The sequence below is a fragment of the Hyperoodon ampullatus genome (assembly GCF_949752795.1).
Source record: "Hyperoodon ampullatus genome assembly, chromosome: 18".
Taxonomy (NCBI): Eukaryota; Metazoa; Chordata; class Mammalia; order Artiodactyla; family Ziphiidae; genus Hyperoodon; species Hyperoodon ampullatus.
In genome coordinates, this window is record NC_136931.1 from 19,526,563 (window position 1) to 19,546,241 (window position 19,679).

The 19,679-nt window shown below is 53.8% G+C and overlaps 1 protein-coding gene across 3 annotated transcripts; it reads left to right on the plus strand.

Moving 5' to 3' along the window:
* Positions 1-6,230: 6,230 nt before the first annotated feature.
* On the plus strand, positions 6,231-18,760 carry ZDHHC1 (zDHHC palmitoyltransferase 1; the record flags this gene model as incomplete). Of its 3 annotated transcripts, none has more annotated exons than XM_079723649.1 (10): positions 6,231-6,488; positions 11,651-11,826; positions 13,446-13,547; positions 13,959-14,083; positions 14,184-14,342; positions 14,618-14,730; positions 17,568-17,650; positions 17,890-17,983; positions 18,123-18,201; positions 18,312-18,760. In XM_079723649.1, 10 exons carry the CDS (start codon positions 6,246-6,248, stop codon positions 18,575-18,577), a joined length of 1,440 nt encoding a protein of 479 aa, XP_079579775.1. In that variant the 3' UTR covers positions 18,578-18,760. The 3 variants fall into 3 exon arrangements, with proteins under 3 accessions (XP_079579775.1, XP_079579776.1, XP_079579777.1); XM_079723650.1 differs by having other exon boundaries at positions 6,246-6,488; positions 14,618-14,715; XM_079723651.1 differs by lacking the exon at positions 18,123-18,201 and having other exon boundaries at positions 6,246-6,488; positions 17,890-17,996.
* Positions 18,761-19,679: the final 919 nt, after the last annotated feature.

Consider the following 19,679-nt stretch of genomic DNA (forward strand, 5'->3'; position numbering starts at 1 on the left):
CACCTGTGGGTAATTCTAATAAACAAAGTGCTTGCCCTTTGAAAGTTCTTTTATAACTGACATTTTGTGCTGTGAAACAGTGTGCACCATGCAGCATTTTCTTTCCAGCCCCTCCTTTAGATGGTTAAATTGGGCATCTGTTAAATCTCAGTGAAAATGGGTTTAAAAGTAGATCCTGGGAAAAAACCAGAAAACTTGTTTTGAAGTATCCATAGAAAATCACACACACAACAACCATAAATCCTCTAGCAAAAAGAAAAGATGGTTGGGAATGAAACCTTCCTGTGGCATGCACCTTCCCTTTGGGTTCTGGAGTCACGGGGAGCTGAGCTGACCTTCAGCTGAGAACTGGAACAAGGTCCTGCCCAGGTGCTCCTCTGTTGTGCTGCCTGGTTGTCTGATTCCAGCTTTAACAAAAGCCCTAACAGCTCACAGGGAGCTCTTCAGCTGAACAACTCAGAACTTCTTTCGAGAGTGAGAAAGCATTGAACTAAAACTGAGTGCTCTTTTGTTGCATGGTTGTTAGGCAAGATTTCCTTGTTTGCCTGGCGCAGTACTGGGCTCTAGATCACACGAGCACATTTGGTCCACATGGCAGCCCACTGGGGCCAGGAGGGTAAGAGATGACACCCTTCAGTTATTTATTTGACATTTTTTTTTCAAAAGTAGTACGTGCACATGGTAAAAAAAAAAAAAAAAAAAAAAAAATCCAAACAGCACCAAGGAGTACCTGGTAGAAGCAAATCTCTCTTATCCCCAGCCACTGGATCACCTTCTCACAGGCTATCCCTATGTTTGCTTTCTTGCATTTCTTTCCAGAGAGAATCTGTGCATATAGGAACGTAGATGTCTATCCATCCACCTTGGTTTTCACTCACTCGCAGCACACTCTACAACTGTCCCACATCTTGCTTTTCTGCTTAACTGTGTATCAAAAGTCATTTCATCCCTCATTATTTTTGATGTTATACAGCATTCCATTGTGTGGATGTGCCATATATTTGTTTATATTGTTTTTTGTCCTTTATTATTACAAACAAGACTGCAATGAATCTTTGTGCACTTTATGAGCATAGGATAAATACCTAGAAATGGAATGTCTTGGCTCAAGGGTATATGTGTTCTCAAGTTTGGTAGACATTACCAAATTGCTTTCCAGCTAACCTTTTTGAAAAATAAATAAAGGAGAGAACCAAAGAGATGGCTTTGTGAAATTTGCCCACCAGGTCCCTCAATCTGTGAGTGGCAACGCAGGGACCAGAACCAGGCTATGTCTCCAGGCCTAGCCCTCTTCCCTGGCTCCAACCTGTTTCTCCCTGTTGGTAACTCAGATCTCCAGGCCCTCCAAGCCCCCACGTCAGCCCTGTCACCTCTCTTCTGACCCCATCACTGTACCTTCCCAGTTCTGTGGCCTCTACCATCAAACCCTCTGGTAATTAAGTAGATTCTTTCCTGAAATTCTCAGACATCTTGCAGAAATGCAGGAATGCCTACAGCCTCTCCAGGGCTGGTACTTTTCACCTCAGTCTGGTTCTTTTACAATGCTATTCATGAATCTCAGAACAACATTCCTAAATGTTTTTTTTGGTGAGAGCAGAGGTGGGCAAGAGGGAAGTGGACCAGTCAGGTAACTATTCTGTAGTTCATAATGAGAACCTGAAATGGTAACATTTTCCTCACTTAAATTAAGCATATAAATTAAGGTAGCCTAACCGTATTTGGAAAATGCTATTTTAGACTTTTAGCAAGTCAATGTTAACATAGATTATTGTCATCCTAGCAATGGCCTTCCCCTTGTTGGGACAGGGAGGGACCTGCACAGGCCCTCCAGCCTGCCTCAGAAACCAGGTGGGCCCTTGGCTTACCAGGGCAGTGGCTACCTTTGGGACGGGGCCTCTTTGCTCTTGTCTTCTTTCTGTCTCCACCAGCTTAACTCTGTTGTTTGTTCGTGGCAGCAGAAGGTACTTGAGAATCTTTTGTCAAGGTCCACATACCTCTCAGCCCACCAAAGACGCAGCAGGGCATCAGGGAGCTTGTGGGCTTGACCCCACTTCCCACCCAACTCCTCCCAGTACACAGGGCTGCTGGGCTGCTGCCCTCCCTAGGCCAGCCTGCTGTGGTGTCACCTCCCCCCATGCCCTTTTGCTTCTTGCTCATGCCCTCCTTCCCAGTGTGACTAGAAGGCTTTCTAAAACACCCGTCACCTTTATGTCAACTCCCCTGTTTAAACTTTTCTGTGATTCCCTGTGGCTCTTTCAACAGTGCCTCAACTTACTCACCTGGCCTCCTGTGATCACCTTGTTACTGAACCAAAGTCAGATCTGCTTGCCCAACACGTAGCAAAGCCAATCTGCTGACACCAGGCTGTGGTGAAGGCAACTACAGTGTTTACTGCAGGATGCCAAGCAAAGGGAGTGGGAGACATGCCTCAGGTCCACTCCAGCTTGGTCTTTGAGTTAGAATTTTCTTTTCTTTTCTTTTTTTTTTTTTTGGTGGGGGGAGGGAGGAGAACAAAGAGGCTGGGATTAATCATCGTCCTGTGACATTTTTGCGACATTTCTTAATTGTAGTTTCAGGAGTCAGAATGTCTCTGGTTTATGATTCTTTGGCCAGGTGGTCCATGGCTCAGGGATCTGTTAGCTCATCTTGCCCTGGAGAAACAACCTGAGTTTGTACATTAATGATGACATCTATAGTAGCAATTTTAGTACATTAATGATGTCGTCGACAACAGCAGTTTTAGTCATGTGACTCTGGTTGTTTAGTGTTCAGTTAGCACAGGATTGAGGTCAGAGGTGACTTGAAAGGGAATAAAGTTTTGGATAGAGAGATTAATCATAATCTTGGTAAGGGAACTTGGTTTTAGGGGCATTTGGTTTCAACCTAGGATCTGACCCTGCAACTTCCCAGGGCTCATCTCTCTCTCTCTCTCTCTCTCTCTCTCTCTCTCTCTCTCTCTCTCTGTGGATCTTGCTCTCTGACCCTAAACCCACCCACTCTGTGTTCTGTCATACTGAATGGCTGGCCCTTGCAGGGCTGCCAGAATACCCATTCACCCACTTCCCTGAAATCTGTCTGGGCCCCCAGAAAGCAAGCCCCTGAGGGCAGGAACATGGTCTCATCTGTGTTTACATCTTTAATGCACAAGGGGGCTGGACCGCAATAAGCTAAGCACTGACTGGGCCAAGGCATGAGTGTACAAGCTGGCCATGTTGTCTGGTAGCAGAACCACGCATCTTTTAATCTGGTCTCCTAGGGAAGTGCTGAGAGGGGTAGGACAGCCAGAGAAGTCCCTGGGTCTGGTGACAGTGCCTGGTCCCATCCATGCTTGAAGCCTCGTCTTGGATTCTCTCCTACCTCCAAGCCCTTTTAATCAAAATTTTTTGGGCCAAAAGAATTTGTGGCCACCAGCTCCACAAGGGAAAATATCATCAGTTAAGAGTTGGTTGTCTCAGGCTATTGTTGCAGGTGGCATGGTACCAGGCTGCCACCGCTGCAAGGGACTTACACCCAACAGCACCATCCCCTCATCCATGGTCTCATACAAGTGGTACCTCTCTGGGCCAAGGGTACTTGGGTTTGGTATCAGAGCAACCCCTAAGGCTGTTTGTGGTAGGCCCCTGGCCTCAGGTGGTGACTCCTCCTGCCTCAGGTGTCAGGGATGCAGCAGCACTGGGGATGCCTGTGGCCACTGCCAGCCCACTCCGGCAGCGGGAACCTGTCAGCTAGCCATGTACCTCTGCTTCTTTCTTTATAAACTACCTCAAGGTGTTGGGTTATTCAGGTGTGAGGATGGCAAAGAGAAAGTCAGGACTTAGGAATCCCAATTAATGGGTTCCCTTCAAAGAAGTTGCCCTGGTGATGGTATCACTGGAGAACCTATGTGGAAGCCACAGGGATTTGTTCTCCTGAGCAGAACTGCCCAGCTCAACTGTATACACTGGGCTTGACCTGATGACCTTTGTTTCCAAAAATCAAGGACAAAGATTTGCCACCTCTGGGGATATTCCAAATAAAGTGATGCCAGCTTTTTGATCACCTTTGTCATCTTTGATCAAAGCTGAGAAGTTTAGAATGACAATCCAGTGGCCCAGCTCTTATGACAATGTGTTCCTTGGGACTGCTGACTTAAGAAAGCAACTTCAACCAACCCCATCACTTTGGGCATAACCTCATAAAACCTCACAGAATATCAGACGCAGTAGCCTCCTCAGTCTGGAGAGATGAGGACACCCCAGAGGGCTATTTTAAGGGTAATCATAACGTCTACCATTTAGGGAACATTTATGTGTCAACGCTTTACCTACAGCGTTGCTGATCTATATACAGCCCTAGGCAGGCATCCCTACCCCTGTTTTTCAGATGAAGAAACTCAAGCCACTCAGCTAGTAAGTGAAGAACCAGGACTTGAACCTAGATCTGTTTCCTCCAAAGCTGGGGCTCTTTTTTCACCTTTCATTGCTTTTTACTGAAGACAAAGCAAATGACCAAAGAATTCCAGTGGAGTCCCTGGGAGAAAACTAGGGTCACTCCATTTAGCTTTGTGATGAGGCTACTCAGACTCTCCAAGTTTGGTTTACGGGAGGCTCTGGGCCTCAGGTGGGATGAAGGGCAGAGTGGCTGAGTGTGAGTGTCTGGTAGCTAAGGTAGCAGCCATGGGGCTGGCGTGGGGTGGGGTGGAGCGGGTACGGGTGCCTGGTGACTGTGCAGATTGAAGGCAGGGCAGAACGGGCCAGATGGCTTTGGGTGAGTCAGGATTCCTCATCATTTACCGTGCCCACATTTCCTTTTATTTCAGATGTTTTCAAGTCAGAAAACATTTACTGAGCACCTACTATGTACAAGGTATGTTCTGGGTGCTTGGGGGAGGGGATGTGGGGAACAGAGGTGAATGAATCACAGTCACTTTGCTGCCCTTAGGGGAAGCTGGCATAACGGGGGGGGGGGGCAGACATGGAGATGGCAAATTGTTCCAAACAGCAAAGTGACTTGCCCAATAAAGACTGAGTGTGAGGGCCCCCTGACTAACTTGGGGCATCAGGGAAAGCTTCCTGGATGAGGTGATGCTTGCAGTGGGCTCTGAAGGTCAGGTCACATTTTGTTGGGTTTAGAAGTGAGGAAGGTGTTCAAGGCAGATGTGCTGAGCAGGGTCTGCCATACCCTTTGGCTTAGTCAGACTCCCTGGCCGACAGGCATGGACTCCTGAAAGGAGAGTCCAGCTGCCAGGGTTTTTTCTGCAGCTCTTGACCTTCCCACCAAGAGCTCCGAATTGGCCTGTCTACCCAAGTGGGGCACTGCCTGCCCAGGCTCTGGTCCCACCTCAGGCCCAGAAGATACTGGGGTTGGGCTCTTTCTCCTGTAATGACAGGCCTACCCGTCTGCCCTGCATGTATCTTTGACCACCGAGTCAGCTCTTGGGCTGAGCGATGGTGGGATGGGGGTAAAGAGTGCTGCCATCTGGTGGTTTGGCTCTGGCCAAGGCCTGTCTCTCCCTGAACTCCCTCAAGTGAGTCAAAGACATCAGCTCACCTTTTTGTTCTCACTGTACCAGGCCCACATTTACTTAGAGAAACATGGTCATTTCCACTGCTGGAGGGAACCAATGAGGATTCCTCCCCTCTCTTGTGTGCTGGCTTCTCTCCAGCCAAGAAGCCCCAGGTAGCTTATCTGAGGCACAGGGGAGATGGTTCAGGGTCCCCTAGTCCTTAAAGGGATTACATGCTTGCGGAGGGGCAGAGGCCAGGTCCCTCTTTGAACACCTCCACTCCCTGTCTCCCTTAGCAAAGTGTAACGGGGCCCTCTCCGACACTTGCATTTGGGCCTCAGGACAGAGGTGACTAATCCTGACAGAATCAGCATGTGTTCTCATCGCTCTGGCCTCAGCCTGATATTGTTACCAGATGAGAACATGTCTTACTGGGTTTAACTCTGATGGCTGTGGAGACAGAGCAGAATAACAGGCAGTCACACTGTGAGCTGAATAAACCCTGGACCTTCCTACCTTGTCCTGGCTAGGACTGGGGCCAGAACTTGCTCTGGGGCTTTGAGACTAGCACTCTACTGCCATCCTCCCTCACTGCCAGGCTCCTCATGCTAGGGCCCCGGATTCCCCTGCGGAGTGGCTGGAGATGGCTTCACATACTAGCCTGCCCCTCCTGCTGAAACCTGACTGCGGGCACGGGGCTCTGGGCTCCAGCCTGGGCCTCCTCAGGCTAATGATCTTTCTACCCTTTCTCCCTCCGGAGATGAACATCTGCAACAAGCCCTCTAACAAGACAGCCCCTGAGAAGAATGTGTGGACAGCACCCGCACGGGCCAGCGGACCCTCCCCGGAGCTGCAGGGCCAGCGGACCCGCCGGAATGGGTGGAGCTGGCCCCCTCACCCGCTCCAGATTGTGGCCTGGCTGCTGTACCTCTTCTTTGCTGTGACTGGCTTTGGGGTCCTTGTTCCCCTCCTGCCTCACCACTGGGCGCCTGCTGGCTATGCTGTATCCTTGGGAAAGTGTGGGACTGGTACATAGAAGAGTGGGGACGATGGATGGAGGGACATGGGCGAGGCCTGAAGCTGGGTTCCAGAGCCTCAGAGAGTGCAGATGGGCCCTGTCTCTGCCTGGGGGGACCAGTTGCCTACCTGCCTGGCCTCCAACCCCCATCTGACCCCTCCGCCTGATTGGGTGAGGGAACAGGCCTAACGAACCTTGGAGCGTTGAAAGCCCCACACAGATGGGAACCTCATCAACTGAGGTACCACAAGAGCAATTACAGAAGAGAACCTTAAAGCTCTCTTTAAGCTAATTGTGCCCAGAGCTCAACAAGGGATAAAAGAGAGTACCGTATTCCATTTATGAAATAATTTTTCACTTTTTGGAAAGAATAATGGTAGAATTCCTTTACATGGTAAGTTTCCTGGTACATTTAAAATGTGGTTTTATTTACAGAGATTATTATGCTGTACCCAGGACTGTTTAGGAGCTCATCGATTTTATAAATCAGACTCTTTTAGCCTAAGGTTGAATTGACAGGAGGAGGGATAAATATGCCCTGGAAGCTCCTGGGAATTGTGACAAACATGAGCTTGCCTGAACTTAGTGATGTGACTGCCCCAGCCCTGGCCACAACCCCCAGGAGCAGAGGATGTGGCTGCAAGTCTGGGCGATTGAGGGGCAGCATGTGGCCATGTGCCCCAGTCCAGAGGGTGCCCATGAGAGTGTGCCTTGGTGTGTGTGCTTCATGGAGATGATTCTTTGGGCTTCTGGGAGAAGGTGGCCTAGGGTGAGCTAAAGGAGTTAGCAGGGATGAATTTGAAAGTCTCAGGCGTAGAGTCAGCACCCTTCAACTCAGCCCTTTCAGAGCTGCACAAGGCTGAGCAGCTTCTGCCAGCTCTCCGCATCTTAGCCTCCTCCTCTATCTGACAGGAGGAGTCCTGCCTGCTTCCCAGGCAGGGGACAAGGAGCACACAAAGATGTCTGTGTGTGTGAGCACCAGAACGTATGAGCCATGAATGTGAGCATGCTCTCTTGGGAAACCATAGAGCCCTTGGCTGGTGGGTAGCCAGGGCAGGTGGGTGCAGAAAGACTCTAGAGAAGCTTGTTGGTCTCCGACGCCAGCAGTGTCACTGAGGCGCTTCCTGGTTCACTGGGGCCGAGGGCCTAGTCATCAAATTTGTACATGAAAACTAGACTTTCTCTGAGGTGACCAACAGGGCTCAGTCAGTGCTATTACGTAGAATGCTTCATGGAACATTCCTCCCATGATCCGGAATGGGTACACCACTCACTCAGGACTACCTGGCTTTCTGCAATAAGGGTACCTGGGAAGCCAGATTAATAACCACATGTTTTGGAGTGAGCAGAATCAGAGCAAATAACGGTAACCAAGAGTAACTAGCATTTATTGAGCACTTATATGTGCCAGGCACTGTGCCAACCCCTATACATGGATGATCTTGTTCAACTCTCATAATCTGTAAGGAAGGTGTTCTCCCCACTTTCATAAAAGAAATTGGGGGGGCTTCCCTGGTGGCGCAGTGGTTGAGAATCTGCCTGCCAATGCAGGGGACACGGGTTCGAGCCCTGGTCTGGGAAGATCCCACATGCCGCAGAGCAACTAGGCCCGTGAGCCACAACTACTGAGCCTGCGCGTCTGGAGCCTGTGCTCCGCAACAAGAGAGGCTGCGACAGTGAGAGCCCTGCGCACCGCGATGAAGAGTGGCCCCCGCTTGCCACAACTAGAGAAAGCCCTCGCACAGAAATGAAGACCCAACACAGCCAAAAATTTAAAAAATAAATAAATTTAAAAAAAAAAAAAGGAGAGGAAACTTTATAGAGAGGGGAAAGTTGGAAGGGGCAAAAAAAAAAAAAAGAAATTGGGGCTCAGAGAGATTATAAAGTTTTTTTTTTTTTTTTGGCTGTGTTGGGTCTTTGTTGCTGCACGTGGGCTTTCCTCTGGTTGCGGCGAGCGGGGGCTACTCTTCATTGCGGTGTGCAGGCTTCTCATGTGGTGGCTTCTCTTGTTGCGGAGCATGGGCTCTAGGCGCTCAGGTTTCAGTAGTTGTGGCGCGTGGGCTCAGTAGTTGTGGCACATGGGCTCAGTAGTTGTGGCTCGCAGGTTCTAGAGCGCAGGCTCAGTAGTTGTGGTGCACGGGCTTAGTTGCTCCGCGGCATGTGGGATCTTCCCGGCCCAGGGCTCAAACCCGTGTCCCCTGCCTTGGCAGGCGGATTCTTAACCACTGCGCCACCAGGGAAGCCCTCAGAGAGATTAAATGACTTCCTGAGGTCACACAATTGCTACTCAGTGAGGCCAGAAGGACTGCTCAGGCAGTCTGACTCTGAGGCAGTGGGATGGTTTGAGGGTTTTGTCCTCCCCATATTTATTGCTTTGGGCAATGCTGGAGGCTCATAGAACCACCTGGTTTGGCACTCCCATTTCCAGGCCTGAATGGTTCTCTGTCCTCCCATCAAAGCCACCTTCCTTCTGCAGGCTCCCTCAGAGGCCCCTGCAGAATGAGGTAGGGTAATGGTGTGTACCAAGCACTGACCTTGCACCTAGAACTTGCCTGGGCCCTAGGGTTGCAAAGATGGGTAAAACAGGGCCCCAGCTCTAGGTGTTCCGCTTCCAATTGGAGGAAAGCCTTGTAGATTGGAGATCATCACATGGTAAGTATGGGGGTAGGGATTCATACAGCAGACTGTGGGTGCAGGAGGAGGGCCATGTAGACCATCATCACCACCCAGATGCATACCTGTTGCTCTCAGCTCCCCTCCTTCCCTCTTCCTGGCCTCTCTAGGTACTCTTGGCTCCGCCCCTTTCCTTCATCACCTATATCCAGTCAGTCATCAAGTCCTGTTGATTTTGCCTCCTAAAAAGCTATTGTATTTGCCCTCTTTTCTCCCCACTGCCATCTGCCTCTTTTACCTAGATGACCATTTAGTTTCCAAACAGGTCTCCCCACACATGCTCTCACCCCGGCCAGTCCATCTCTATCCCTGCAGCCAGAGTGCCCTTTCAAAAAACAAATATGATAAAGTTACTCCCCAGCTTAACACCCTCTAATAGCTTCTTCCTGCCTTAAGGTTCAAGATCATCATGGCTCTCCACATTCTGGACTCTGCTTATCTCCCCAGCATCTTCTTATTTTATTTCCTCTGTTGTTCTCTGTTGCAACAACACTGGTCTCTGCCTGGAAGCTCCTAGCCTCTCTCTCCACCCCAATACCCAGCTAAGTTAGAAGTCAAGACCTAGCAGGCCATGGGCCAGTTTGGCCTACAGATTTTTTTTTTTAATTGAGGGATAATGAACACACAAAATGGACATATCTTAAGTGTTTCTTTGGCAGGTACATTTAAAAAATTATTTCCTTGTCAACATTTTAAACATGAGACGCCTCATATATCCAGACACAAATCCAGATTTCTGGTTCCTTCTGAAAAGCCAGAATTTGGTGACATGGGCTCTCTTTCTTGCATGGCACCAGTAAGCTGAGCTGGAACCACACATCTAGTTGGGACTCTGCTTGTTCCCAGTACCCGGCCAGGCCCCCTTTCCTCTTTATATTACCTGCCACGTTCCTGTTATCTGTTTCTCTCTAAGTCTCAGCTGAGATGATACTTCCTCAGAGAAACTTTCCAGATCCCTTCAGACTAGATGAGGTCACCCAGTTACAAACTCAAATAGTCCCCTGAACTTTCGTTATTGCAGTCAACCTACTCTTTGATTAACCTCTGTGTTTCCTGCCAGACTGTAGGCCCCTTGGGGCTAGGGACCAAGTCTGTCTTGTTCCTGCCATATCCCTCAGTGCCTGGCATAGAGAAAGACCTCAGTAAATAGCTGAATGAATGAACCAGGGGGGTGGTGGGGAGGGAAGAAGTGTTGGAACAGGCAGGAAACTAAACGTTTGCCCACATTCAGTGTGTCTGAAGAGAGCCTGGAATGGTAAGGAGTAGTGGTTGATGATACCAGAGAGGTTTGAGAGGATCCAGAGGAAAAGGGGCCGTGAACACTGAGCTGAAGAGTAAACTTCAGCTTGAGAGCCACTGCAGGAGTTTAAGCGGTCAAGCCTTTAGGTTTAAGCTTTTCAGAGCTCACTACCCAAGTAAAGGGTACTCAAGGGGATGCAGACATGAGAAGCAGCGTCAAGAGACTATGGAATAACCCAGGCAAGAGGTGACAGCCTGACCCACAGCCAGGGCCGTAGGGATAGAGAGGTTGTGTTCGGCCACAGGATTGTCTCTTTCAGCTCTGGTATAGCACATTAGGGTGGAGCCTGGCTCCTGCAGACATGTAGGAAAATTTGGCTGCTGGGAAGAGGAAGAAAAAAGGAGGTTGGACAGGTGATGGATGGAGGATAAGTGATGGAGAGATGATGTCTACTTGGCTAGCAAGAGGATGGATGGATGGATCGACAGATAGCTAGATGGAGGGTGGATGGCTGCCTGGGTGGAATCTATTAGTGAAGTTTTACACATTCACTTTGCAGTAAGTTGTCAGCATACTGTGTCCAGCATTTGGTCCAATTGCTGAGCAGATAGATCCTGGAAGATCTGTGTTTCAGGAATTAGCCATGCTGCCCCCTGGCCAGCCCCTGAACATGTTAGGCCATCCCAGACATTCAGCCCCAAGCCTCCAAGTACCTGGACTCTAGATTGCGGAGGCAGTAGATACATGAGGCCCTGTCTGCAAATGATTCTCCAACTGGCATGGCTGCTGGGAGAGGATGTCTTCTTCCTTCTCAGAGCTGACTTCCTGTGAAAGCAAGATAAACAAGCTTAGAACTTATATTTTGCATCCTTCAACCTTTAGAGGATGATCTCTTTCAGTCTCATTTCACCATTCAGAATCGGAAACCAGGTCAGATTCTGAGGTAAGCTCAGCCAGGGCCTACACCAGGCCTGGATTAGTGAGGCCAGGGCCCTGTAGTTGGTCTCCTCAGCAGCAGCAGGCAGTGCTGGCTTGTGAGCTCCATTACCAGATGGCCCCTCTGCTCTTCCTTATGGGGCACAGGTAGGAGGTGGCACAGGTAGGAGGTGGCACAGGCAGAGAGTCTCTGCACTGGGGAGTCACATGTAGGTAGAGAGCAGTTCTCTGGCTACAGGAAGGAGAAGTGGGGCTCTCAGCCGGCAGTGTGGAGTGAGTCTTTAACCTGCTGGGCCAGTGCATGGGCGCCATCTTTGCTGGCCACCTCGTGGTGCACCTGACTGCTGTTTCCATCGACCCAGCAGATGCCAATGTGCGGGACAAGAGCTATGCTGGGCCTCTGCCCATCTTCAACCGCAGCCAACATGCACACGTCATTGAAGACCTGCACTGCAACTTGTGCGACGTTGATGTGTGAGTGCGTGTGGACTGGGTGTGTGTGGCCGATGAGTGTGCCCGGGGAACTGCCAGTGGGAGCTGAAGGCAGACAGGGGCATGCCCAGGCTTTACAGTCATTCTGAAGCCTCAGAACCCTCTTATTTCACACAGTCAAGAATCTTAGTGGAGTGACAGAGAACTGGGTGAGGGAGAAGGTGATTGGAAACAGAAGATGAGGAATAGCATTTCCAACAAAGTAGGAAACAATTGGCACTGCCACAAACACTTCTGATGACTAACTCTACCAGTAACCACCCCCCTTCTCTCACCAGCATTCCCAGGTATGGGCAGAGAGGGGAGCAACACTTGACTACTTACCATGTGCTAAGTGCTTATGAACAACCACCCTGCAGAGTGGGCAACATCTTTCTCACTTCACAGAGGAGGAAGAGTCCAATGCTCAGAAAGGCTGAGTGGCCTGAGGTTGGTCATATGGCTACTGGGCAGCCAGATTCACAACCCAGCCTGCCTGGCCCCGAAGCCAATACTATTATCCTTGTTTATGCATGAGGAATCTGAGGCCCAGAGAGGCCAAGTGACTTACTCCAGATCACATTAAGGGGTCAGAATGTACAGAACCCATACCCCCTTGGCTGGTCCAGACTGCCTCCCTAAGCCCCTCTCTGGAGCATCCCAGTCTCCCAGCCTTAGGTAGGGGATCAGGGATGGGGGTATGGTTCAAGGCTAGCTCCACACTTTTAATATTAAGCCCCAAGCAGCCTGTTGAAGGGGTTCTGTCCATAGGACAGAGAAAGAGGCAGTGGCATTAAGATGCTGAGGACTTCGGCATCAGGCCATCCTTTCTTTCACTAGACACCAGTCAGCGCGTTGTTCCTCAGTGGATGCTCTAGCAGTTGCTGCGTATTCCAGGGCTCCATTCTGTTCTGGGGGAGAGGGTCGAAATTTATTCTTCCACTCTCCTTTGGCCTTTCCTGGTTCCTCCCTGGGGCAGGGAGACTCTCTTGCATTCCTAATTTAGCCTCACCTCACCTGACCCACTGCGGTGAACTGCTTACTGCTCACCCAGATGTCTGCTTACCCCTCTTCCTTTGGCTCCCTTCGGATTAGCCCAGATAGACGGGGGATTTCTGGAAGAATGCCAGGAAAATTCCCATAGTCTGGCAGAGAAACAGGGACTCAAAAAATGGCGATGTCAGGAAGAGCAACGCAGGCCCTGGGTCCAGCAGCCTTGCTCTCTTCTGCTCCCTGGCCCCATACCTGCATTGCCTCCTGGTTGGGCAAAGGGGGTCCTTGCTTGGAAAGGAAACTCCGTTTTCGTTTCACGCCACCATCACCTGGGTGCACTGTCCCAGAGCGGGACAGTATAACGCCGCCTACACCTCCTCCCGCCGCTGGGTACACCTCCCGTCCCCGCCCCCACCGCGCCTCTTCAGAAGCGCTGCTTCCTCCGGGTTCCCCGCCCCACAGTGCCCCCCGCCAGAGGGCGCGCGTGCCTCCCTTTGACGCGCTCCGCTCTCCGCTTAGGCGCGGGTGGGTGACCCGCTCCAGGCGCGGAACCGGCAACCCCCCAGCCAGGCCGGGCAGCAAAAGGCGGGAGAAGCTCGCAACCGTGCCGTGCCCCCTCCCCACCTTAGGAGTGCTCGTTCCAAGCACTGCAGCGCCTGCAACAAATGCGTGTGCGGCTTCGACCACCACTGCAAGTGGCTCAACAACTGCGTGGGCGAGAGGAACTACCGGTGAGAGCCAGGCCCGGGCCACAGGGGTGCCTGGCAATGCCTGTGTCTGTGCGAGCCAGGGGCCTTGAACCTGCGTATGGGGCGGGGCGATGATAGGGGGACTTGGGGGACCTGTGAGCTGGCGTGCGTTAGTGTGTGTGCCGGTCTGAGGGTGATGCTCCCGATGGCTTCCGCCGGAGAGCAATGAGGGTAGGTTTGGAGTCTTTCTCCTGCTGGCCCAGGGAAAGGTGGGGAGCCTGTTGGGGGTGGCCGCCTATATTCACCTTTGCCCTAAGGCTTTGGCTTCGTGAGGAGTCAGGGCTGTGGGGTCAGAGGCCCAGCTCCCCATCCTAACCACCGGCCCTTCTGAGCTCTGGACCCTTGCCCAGCTGGAGCACCTGGGTGCTGACAGCTGCCCACGGCTGGGCCCAGGCTCTTTCTACACAGTGTGGCATCTGCCTTACTGGGCGTCCTGCTCCTCGTGCTGGTGGCCACTTATGTCTTTGTGGAGTTCTTTGTCAACCCCATGCGGCTGCGTACCAACCGCCACTTTGAAGGTCAGTGTGGGCTCCAGGCCCACTCCCATCCCCCAACCCTGGGCCTGTTCTGGTCACTGGTTACATCCCTGGCTGAGCACAGTCTGCCTGTGCCTTGCAGTCTTGAAGAATCACACAGATGTGTGGTTCGTGTTCCTGCCTGCTGCCCCTGTGGAGACCCAGGCTCCTGCCATCCTGGCTCTGGCTGCCCTTCTCATCCTTCTGGGCCTGCTCTCCACAGCCCTGCTCGGCCACCTGCTCTGCTTCCACATTTATCTCAGTAAGTGCCCCCTGCCCCTACCCCCACATATACACCCACACCTGCCTTTCAGGGGATGGGAGTCCCTAAGCTGGAGGAAGTTACCCGGTTTGGGCCGTAGAGCCCTGAAACTATGCCCCTTCCTAGCGCTGGCTCGCTAATGGTGACCTGGTCTCACTCCATGGCTTAGTGTATATGGGGACAATGGTTTTAGCCTGTGGTTGGGTACCCTCCCTCACCTCCTGAACTCCAGGGTTCCTTTTCCATTGCACTGAGCCCTCTCTTCACCCCCTCAGTGTGGCACAAGCTCACCACCTATGAATACATCGTGCAGCATCGTCCGCCCCAGGAGGCAAAGGGGGCCCACAGGGAGCTTGAGTCATGTCCCCCCAGGATGCGGCCCATTCAGGTATAGAAGTGGCCCAGAGGGCTGAGGGAGTGGGAGAAGGGGTGTGGGAGGGGTGGTGAGCTGTGCAACGCGAGTAGCCAGTGACTAGACAGGGCAAAGAGAAGCAGGCCTGGAAGAGCAGCTGGGTCAGGGGGTGCTGGAGGCAGCAGAGACGAGGGCAAGCCTGTACTAAGCACGTGCCTACTTGCTCAAGTGTGGGCACAGCCAGAGGAAGCCCTGTGTTTCCCCGACCCCAGGGGAGAGGCTTGAAGCATGTGCTGGAGGGCACAGAACGTGGGAGCCTGGAAGCAGGCAGGTTGGGGCCGCAGGAGGAGAGAGGGATGGATCAAGGACTGGGTCACCAGGATAGAGCCATCAGTTCTCTCCACCTGTGACCCTGAGCCCTTATACCCATTACCCCATCTAAATCTTGAAACAGCCCATGAGGCAGGTAATGCTACCGTACCCATGTTGCAGATGAACATATTGAGGCCAAGAAAGATTAAGCAAGCTGGGTCTAGGAAGAGTTAAGGTCTCTGCACTCTGAAGCAGGAATCCTCCAGCCCAGGCTCGGGGCCTGGCCAGCCCAGCTGTTGATCAGCCTATCCCCATTCCCATGCCCCTTGGCTTCCTGAGGTCAGCAGCTGGGGGTGGGGTGGTCCAGTCCTTGGAGCCCCCAGGGACTGGGAAGGCAGGGGGCCCAGGCAGGCCTTGTTGGGAAGGCTGAGCTCTGGATCCGAAGTCCTCATGGCAACTGGACACAAACACAGGCTGGTGGGTGGATTGGGGGAGTGCTTGGGACCCCACCTCTCCTGTTCTCATCGCCAGGGGTGGGCCAGGCTGCCAGGCCTGGGTAGGCCTGGGGGAGTGATGGCTGTTGGTGGAGACCCCCTCCCCCCGGCAACTGCCACACCGCTGTGTACCTGCCCTGGTGCTGGGCACAGAACCCATGTAAGCACAGTGGCAGCCATCCCGGGAGTGGGCACCATCCCTATCCCCACTTCACAGAGGAGACTGAGGCTCAGAGAGGTAGGCAGGAGACTTTCTCAAGCTTCACAGCCAGTGCCCATTGAGGCAGGGCTGGCCCTGGGATCCCCAGACTCGAATGCTCAGGACCCCTGCTCTGTAGTTACTGCCTGCTTAGGCTTTGGGGCCAGATGTGCCAGCAGCAAGGGCATTTAATATCATCTGAAGATGACCTGAGGGAGACGTCAGAAGAGGGAGAAGGGGTGTGTTTGTCCCATCGTACAGAGGAGAGCTGAGGCTGAGAGGTGCCATGTACCATTCAGGAATGTGCAAGTTTTGAATGTCTCTGAGGGAGGATTGTAGGGGCAGCTGTGATGAGGGGAGGGGAATTTGAATGGGGACACCCGGGTGGCACCCTCAAACTTCCCCAGCTGGCTAGGGCCTGGCTCCTGTCCCATTCTGGCCCCGCAGGCTTCTGAGACCATCCTCTACTGCTGCCCTGCCCTCTGCCCTACACTTCTAGAACCCAGGGGCACCAGGGTAGGCTTTGCCCCCTCTATCCTGGGCCCTGGAGGGGTGCTAGGTGCACACTGGTGAAGAGGAAATGTGTGGGGGAAGGATTCCCTTGGCGTCCCAGCCCTTGTGACTGGCCTTTGACTCCTTCCTCTTTCCCAGGGCTCCTCTGCTCAGGCTGGCACCCCCACACTCCTCCCCAAAGAGCCAGCCTGGGCAGGTGTTGGGCACAGGGCTTGCCCAGGGTTCATTCTCTGCCTCTGTGTAGCCAGCCGGTGACTGGCTGGGCTCTGGCCCCCAGATCTGCTAGGGCCGTCCTGCAGGCAGCCTCCCCACCCCCACCCTGAGCAGGAATGTGGGAGGGGCCCCACTCTGGAGCCGTTGCCCCCAAACATAGGCTTGTTTTAGAGACGGTGTTGCTGTTATAGTGTCGTCTCTGCATTAGTCAGGATGCCCGGGTCTCCATGGAAACGACTGCCGAGTCGCGACAGCTGTCCGGTGCCCTACCCCCAGCCACCCCACATCCTCCGCCAGGCTCCCTTCTCGGACTGTTTTTCCTGGCTTTTATTTCCTCACCTGCAGTCCTCTTGGGCGCAGCCCGGCGCTTGCTACGTGCTGCGGTGCAAGCCTAGGCCACTCCTGCTACCTCCCGGCTTCAGACCCCTTCACTTTCAGGGGTTGGATCTGCTACTCCCATGGTCACTGTGAGGGTTAGCGACTAAACAAGACAGAGAGCACCCATAAGCCTGGTCCCAGGTGGGGCTGTGGCGCTGTTTTTTCCACCACCTATTGCCTTCCCTTTACCGGTAGAAGTTGGGGAGACCGCTCATCCCCCCACTCCCCGCCAGCAGTTAGATTGTGTCTGGTACTCTGAGAACTCAGCTCCGAGGGAACCATGGATTCCTGCAGGTAGCCTCGCAGCCTCGGGTGCACACCCGGGTGTGTGAACTGCCCAGTCTCCCAACTAGGGAAAAAAAATCGGTTCAGAGACTGGAGCCCTGGGAGGAGCCAGGAGCAGGAGAGGGCCTCTCTTGAGTCCTTCTTCTCCTCAACCCAACTTGGCCAGAACAGCTCTAGACTGGGTACGTTGTACACATGAGGCTGGAGGCTTCCTGGAGGAGGTGGAGTTTGACTAAATGAAGTGAGGAAAATGGTGGGGGTGGGGTAAGGTACAAAAACAGGTGTTTTAAGCCTCATTCTGCATTGGGGTTTTCCCAGCATACCTGGGAAGCCTGGAGGACAGCCCTAGACGTCTGTGCCCAGGCCTCCCACAGAGACCAGTAAGGGGGTGTTGCATCCAAGACAGAGTGGGCCCAGGACCCAGAAGGCCCTGGACCCACACCTGGCCTCCCAGCCTCCCTCACCTCCATCTTCCCCAGGAGATGGAGTTCTACATGCGGACCTTCAGCCATGTGCGCCCAGAGCCCCCTGGCCAGGCCAGGCCTGCCTCAGTGAATGCCAAGTGAGTGCAACCTGGGCAAGTGCCACCTCATATCTCCCATTGGCATGGCAGGGCCATCTGAGGTGGGAGAAAGGGGTTAGGCCAAAGCCAAGGCACAGGTCTTGGTCCAGGCTATCATGGCCTTGGACAGATCAATGCCCCTTTCCAGCTAGGAAGGGAGGCTTACTTTAGGACCTCCAACAGGGTGGGATTTGTAGGAACAACAGCATCCAGCATTTATCCTCCCACTTCCCCTTCAGCCCCTCCCGGTTCCTTGCCACCCGCGGCCACGTGGAGCCTCCACCGCCCTCCTCCCCAGAGACTCTCGCTCTGCCCCCCCGGATCCGACCCCAGGTAGGGGGGGACTGTGCTGGGCCCCCTGCCCAGGAGGAAGGGGATGGGAAAGAAGCCTCCACCCCTCTCCACTCCTGCGCGTCTTTTGGCGATGTGAGGTCTGGGGAAGGGGTACTCAGGCTTCCCCCTGTCTCTGCAGAAAAAAAGGAAGCGGCGCATGTATAAGGTACGGACCTCCAGAACCTTGGACCGGGAGCTCCCGTTGCCCAGGCTGCCGGGTGAGCGCCCCTTCCTGACCGGATCCTGCTCGGGGAGCTATGAGGGAGGGAAAGGTAGGGCCCTAAGTGAGTAGCAGCTCCTAGTCTCACGTTCCCTTCCGACCCCATAGGGCCGCGGAACCCCGGCCGCCGCTCCAGCTCGTCCTCGGATTCCGCTGACGCCAGCCCTGCAGGCGCCTACCACTCGGCGTCAGCCGAGTCCATGGACGAGATTCCAGTGGCTCAGACGCGCCTAGGCAGTGCCGGTCTGGGCGCCCCCGTGGGCAAGGGCAGAGAGCCCGGGCTGGCGCTGCAGGCTCGTGCGCCGGCCGTTTTCGTAAGCCCGAGTAGCGGCGAGCCCGGTGCGCGGGGCTGCCCGGAAGCCGCTCTCGCTTAGCTGGGACAAGAAGCAGGGATGGCGGAGGAGCGGCGGGACAGACTCTCTATGCAACACCCCCACCCCCGCCGCACTGAGTGCACTTTAGGGGCCCCTAAGGGCCGGCGGGATCGGCCCCCTCCCCCACGACTCAGCAATAACAGCCCCACCAGCCGTGATGCTCCAATAAACTTTTTTATGCTTTTGCGGAGTTAGTGCATACCTTCTTAATGGCAAGGGCCACAGGCCCTCCTGGAGCTGGACCATTGCCAGTCAGCTAGGGGCAGAGCGTGAGGTGGGTTCCCCACCCCCACCCCGTACGCTGAGTGGCCACGCAGATTGTCATATGGAGAAGCTCAGGTACGGGGCTCCTGGTTGGGAAAGGTCCTGGAAGCTGCCTGGAGGAATTTATTTTTCTTGAAGATAGGGCTTGCACTTGGAGAGAGGAGGGGAAGCAGGCTTTGGGGTCGGGAGGCAGCAGCGCCAGCAGAGACTGCGAGGCTAACACCGGGTTGGGGTGGGAATAAATGAGGACGCGGACCCAGGAAGTCCAGGAGCTTTTCCCTGGCCGCGGGAGAGACGTCGGTGTACCAGGATTTTGGGGCTGGCACTCGTGATTCGTTTACTGTCCCCTCCCGCCCCCAGTGACCCGGAGTTGTGACCTGGGATGCCACACGTTCATTGGAGAGCTGTGGTCTTGAGCCAGCTCTAGACCCCACTGTCACTAAGGGAAGGGACCTTCCCACTCCTCTGCACGCCCACCCCACCCCCGCCCCCCGCCAAAGGCCTTCGGTTGCTGCTCTGGGAAGTTGGATCTCCCCTGGAGGCGGGGAGCAGCTTTGAACTTCGGGCGGAGCCCAGGATGGGGGCCATCCGAGGACGTCCAGAGCTACAAAGGTCTGGTCACCCCAGCCACAGAGCTGCCCCGGGTGCAGCGGGATGAGACTATCGCAGCAGCTCCGCCCCCGCGGAGCGCGGAGAGGGCGGGGTCGGGTAGGTGGAGCCAGCGTGACCTTGGTCACTCTCCCGCCGAGACAGCCCCGGGGGTGGGACTCGCCGTCACCATGGAAACCGAGAAACAAGGGAATAATACGGTGGAACCGCCCGGCCTGCAGTCCCGCCC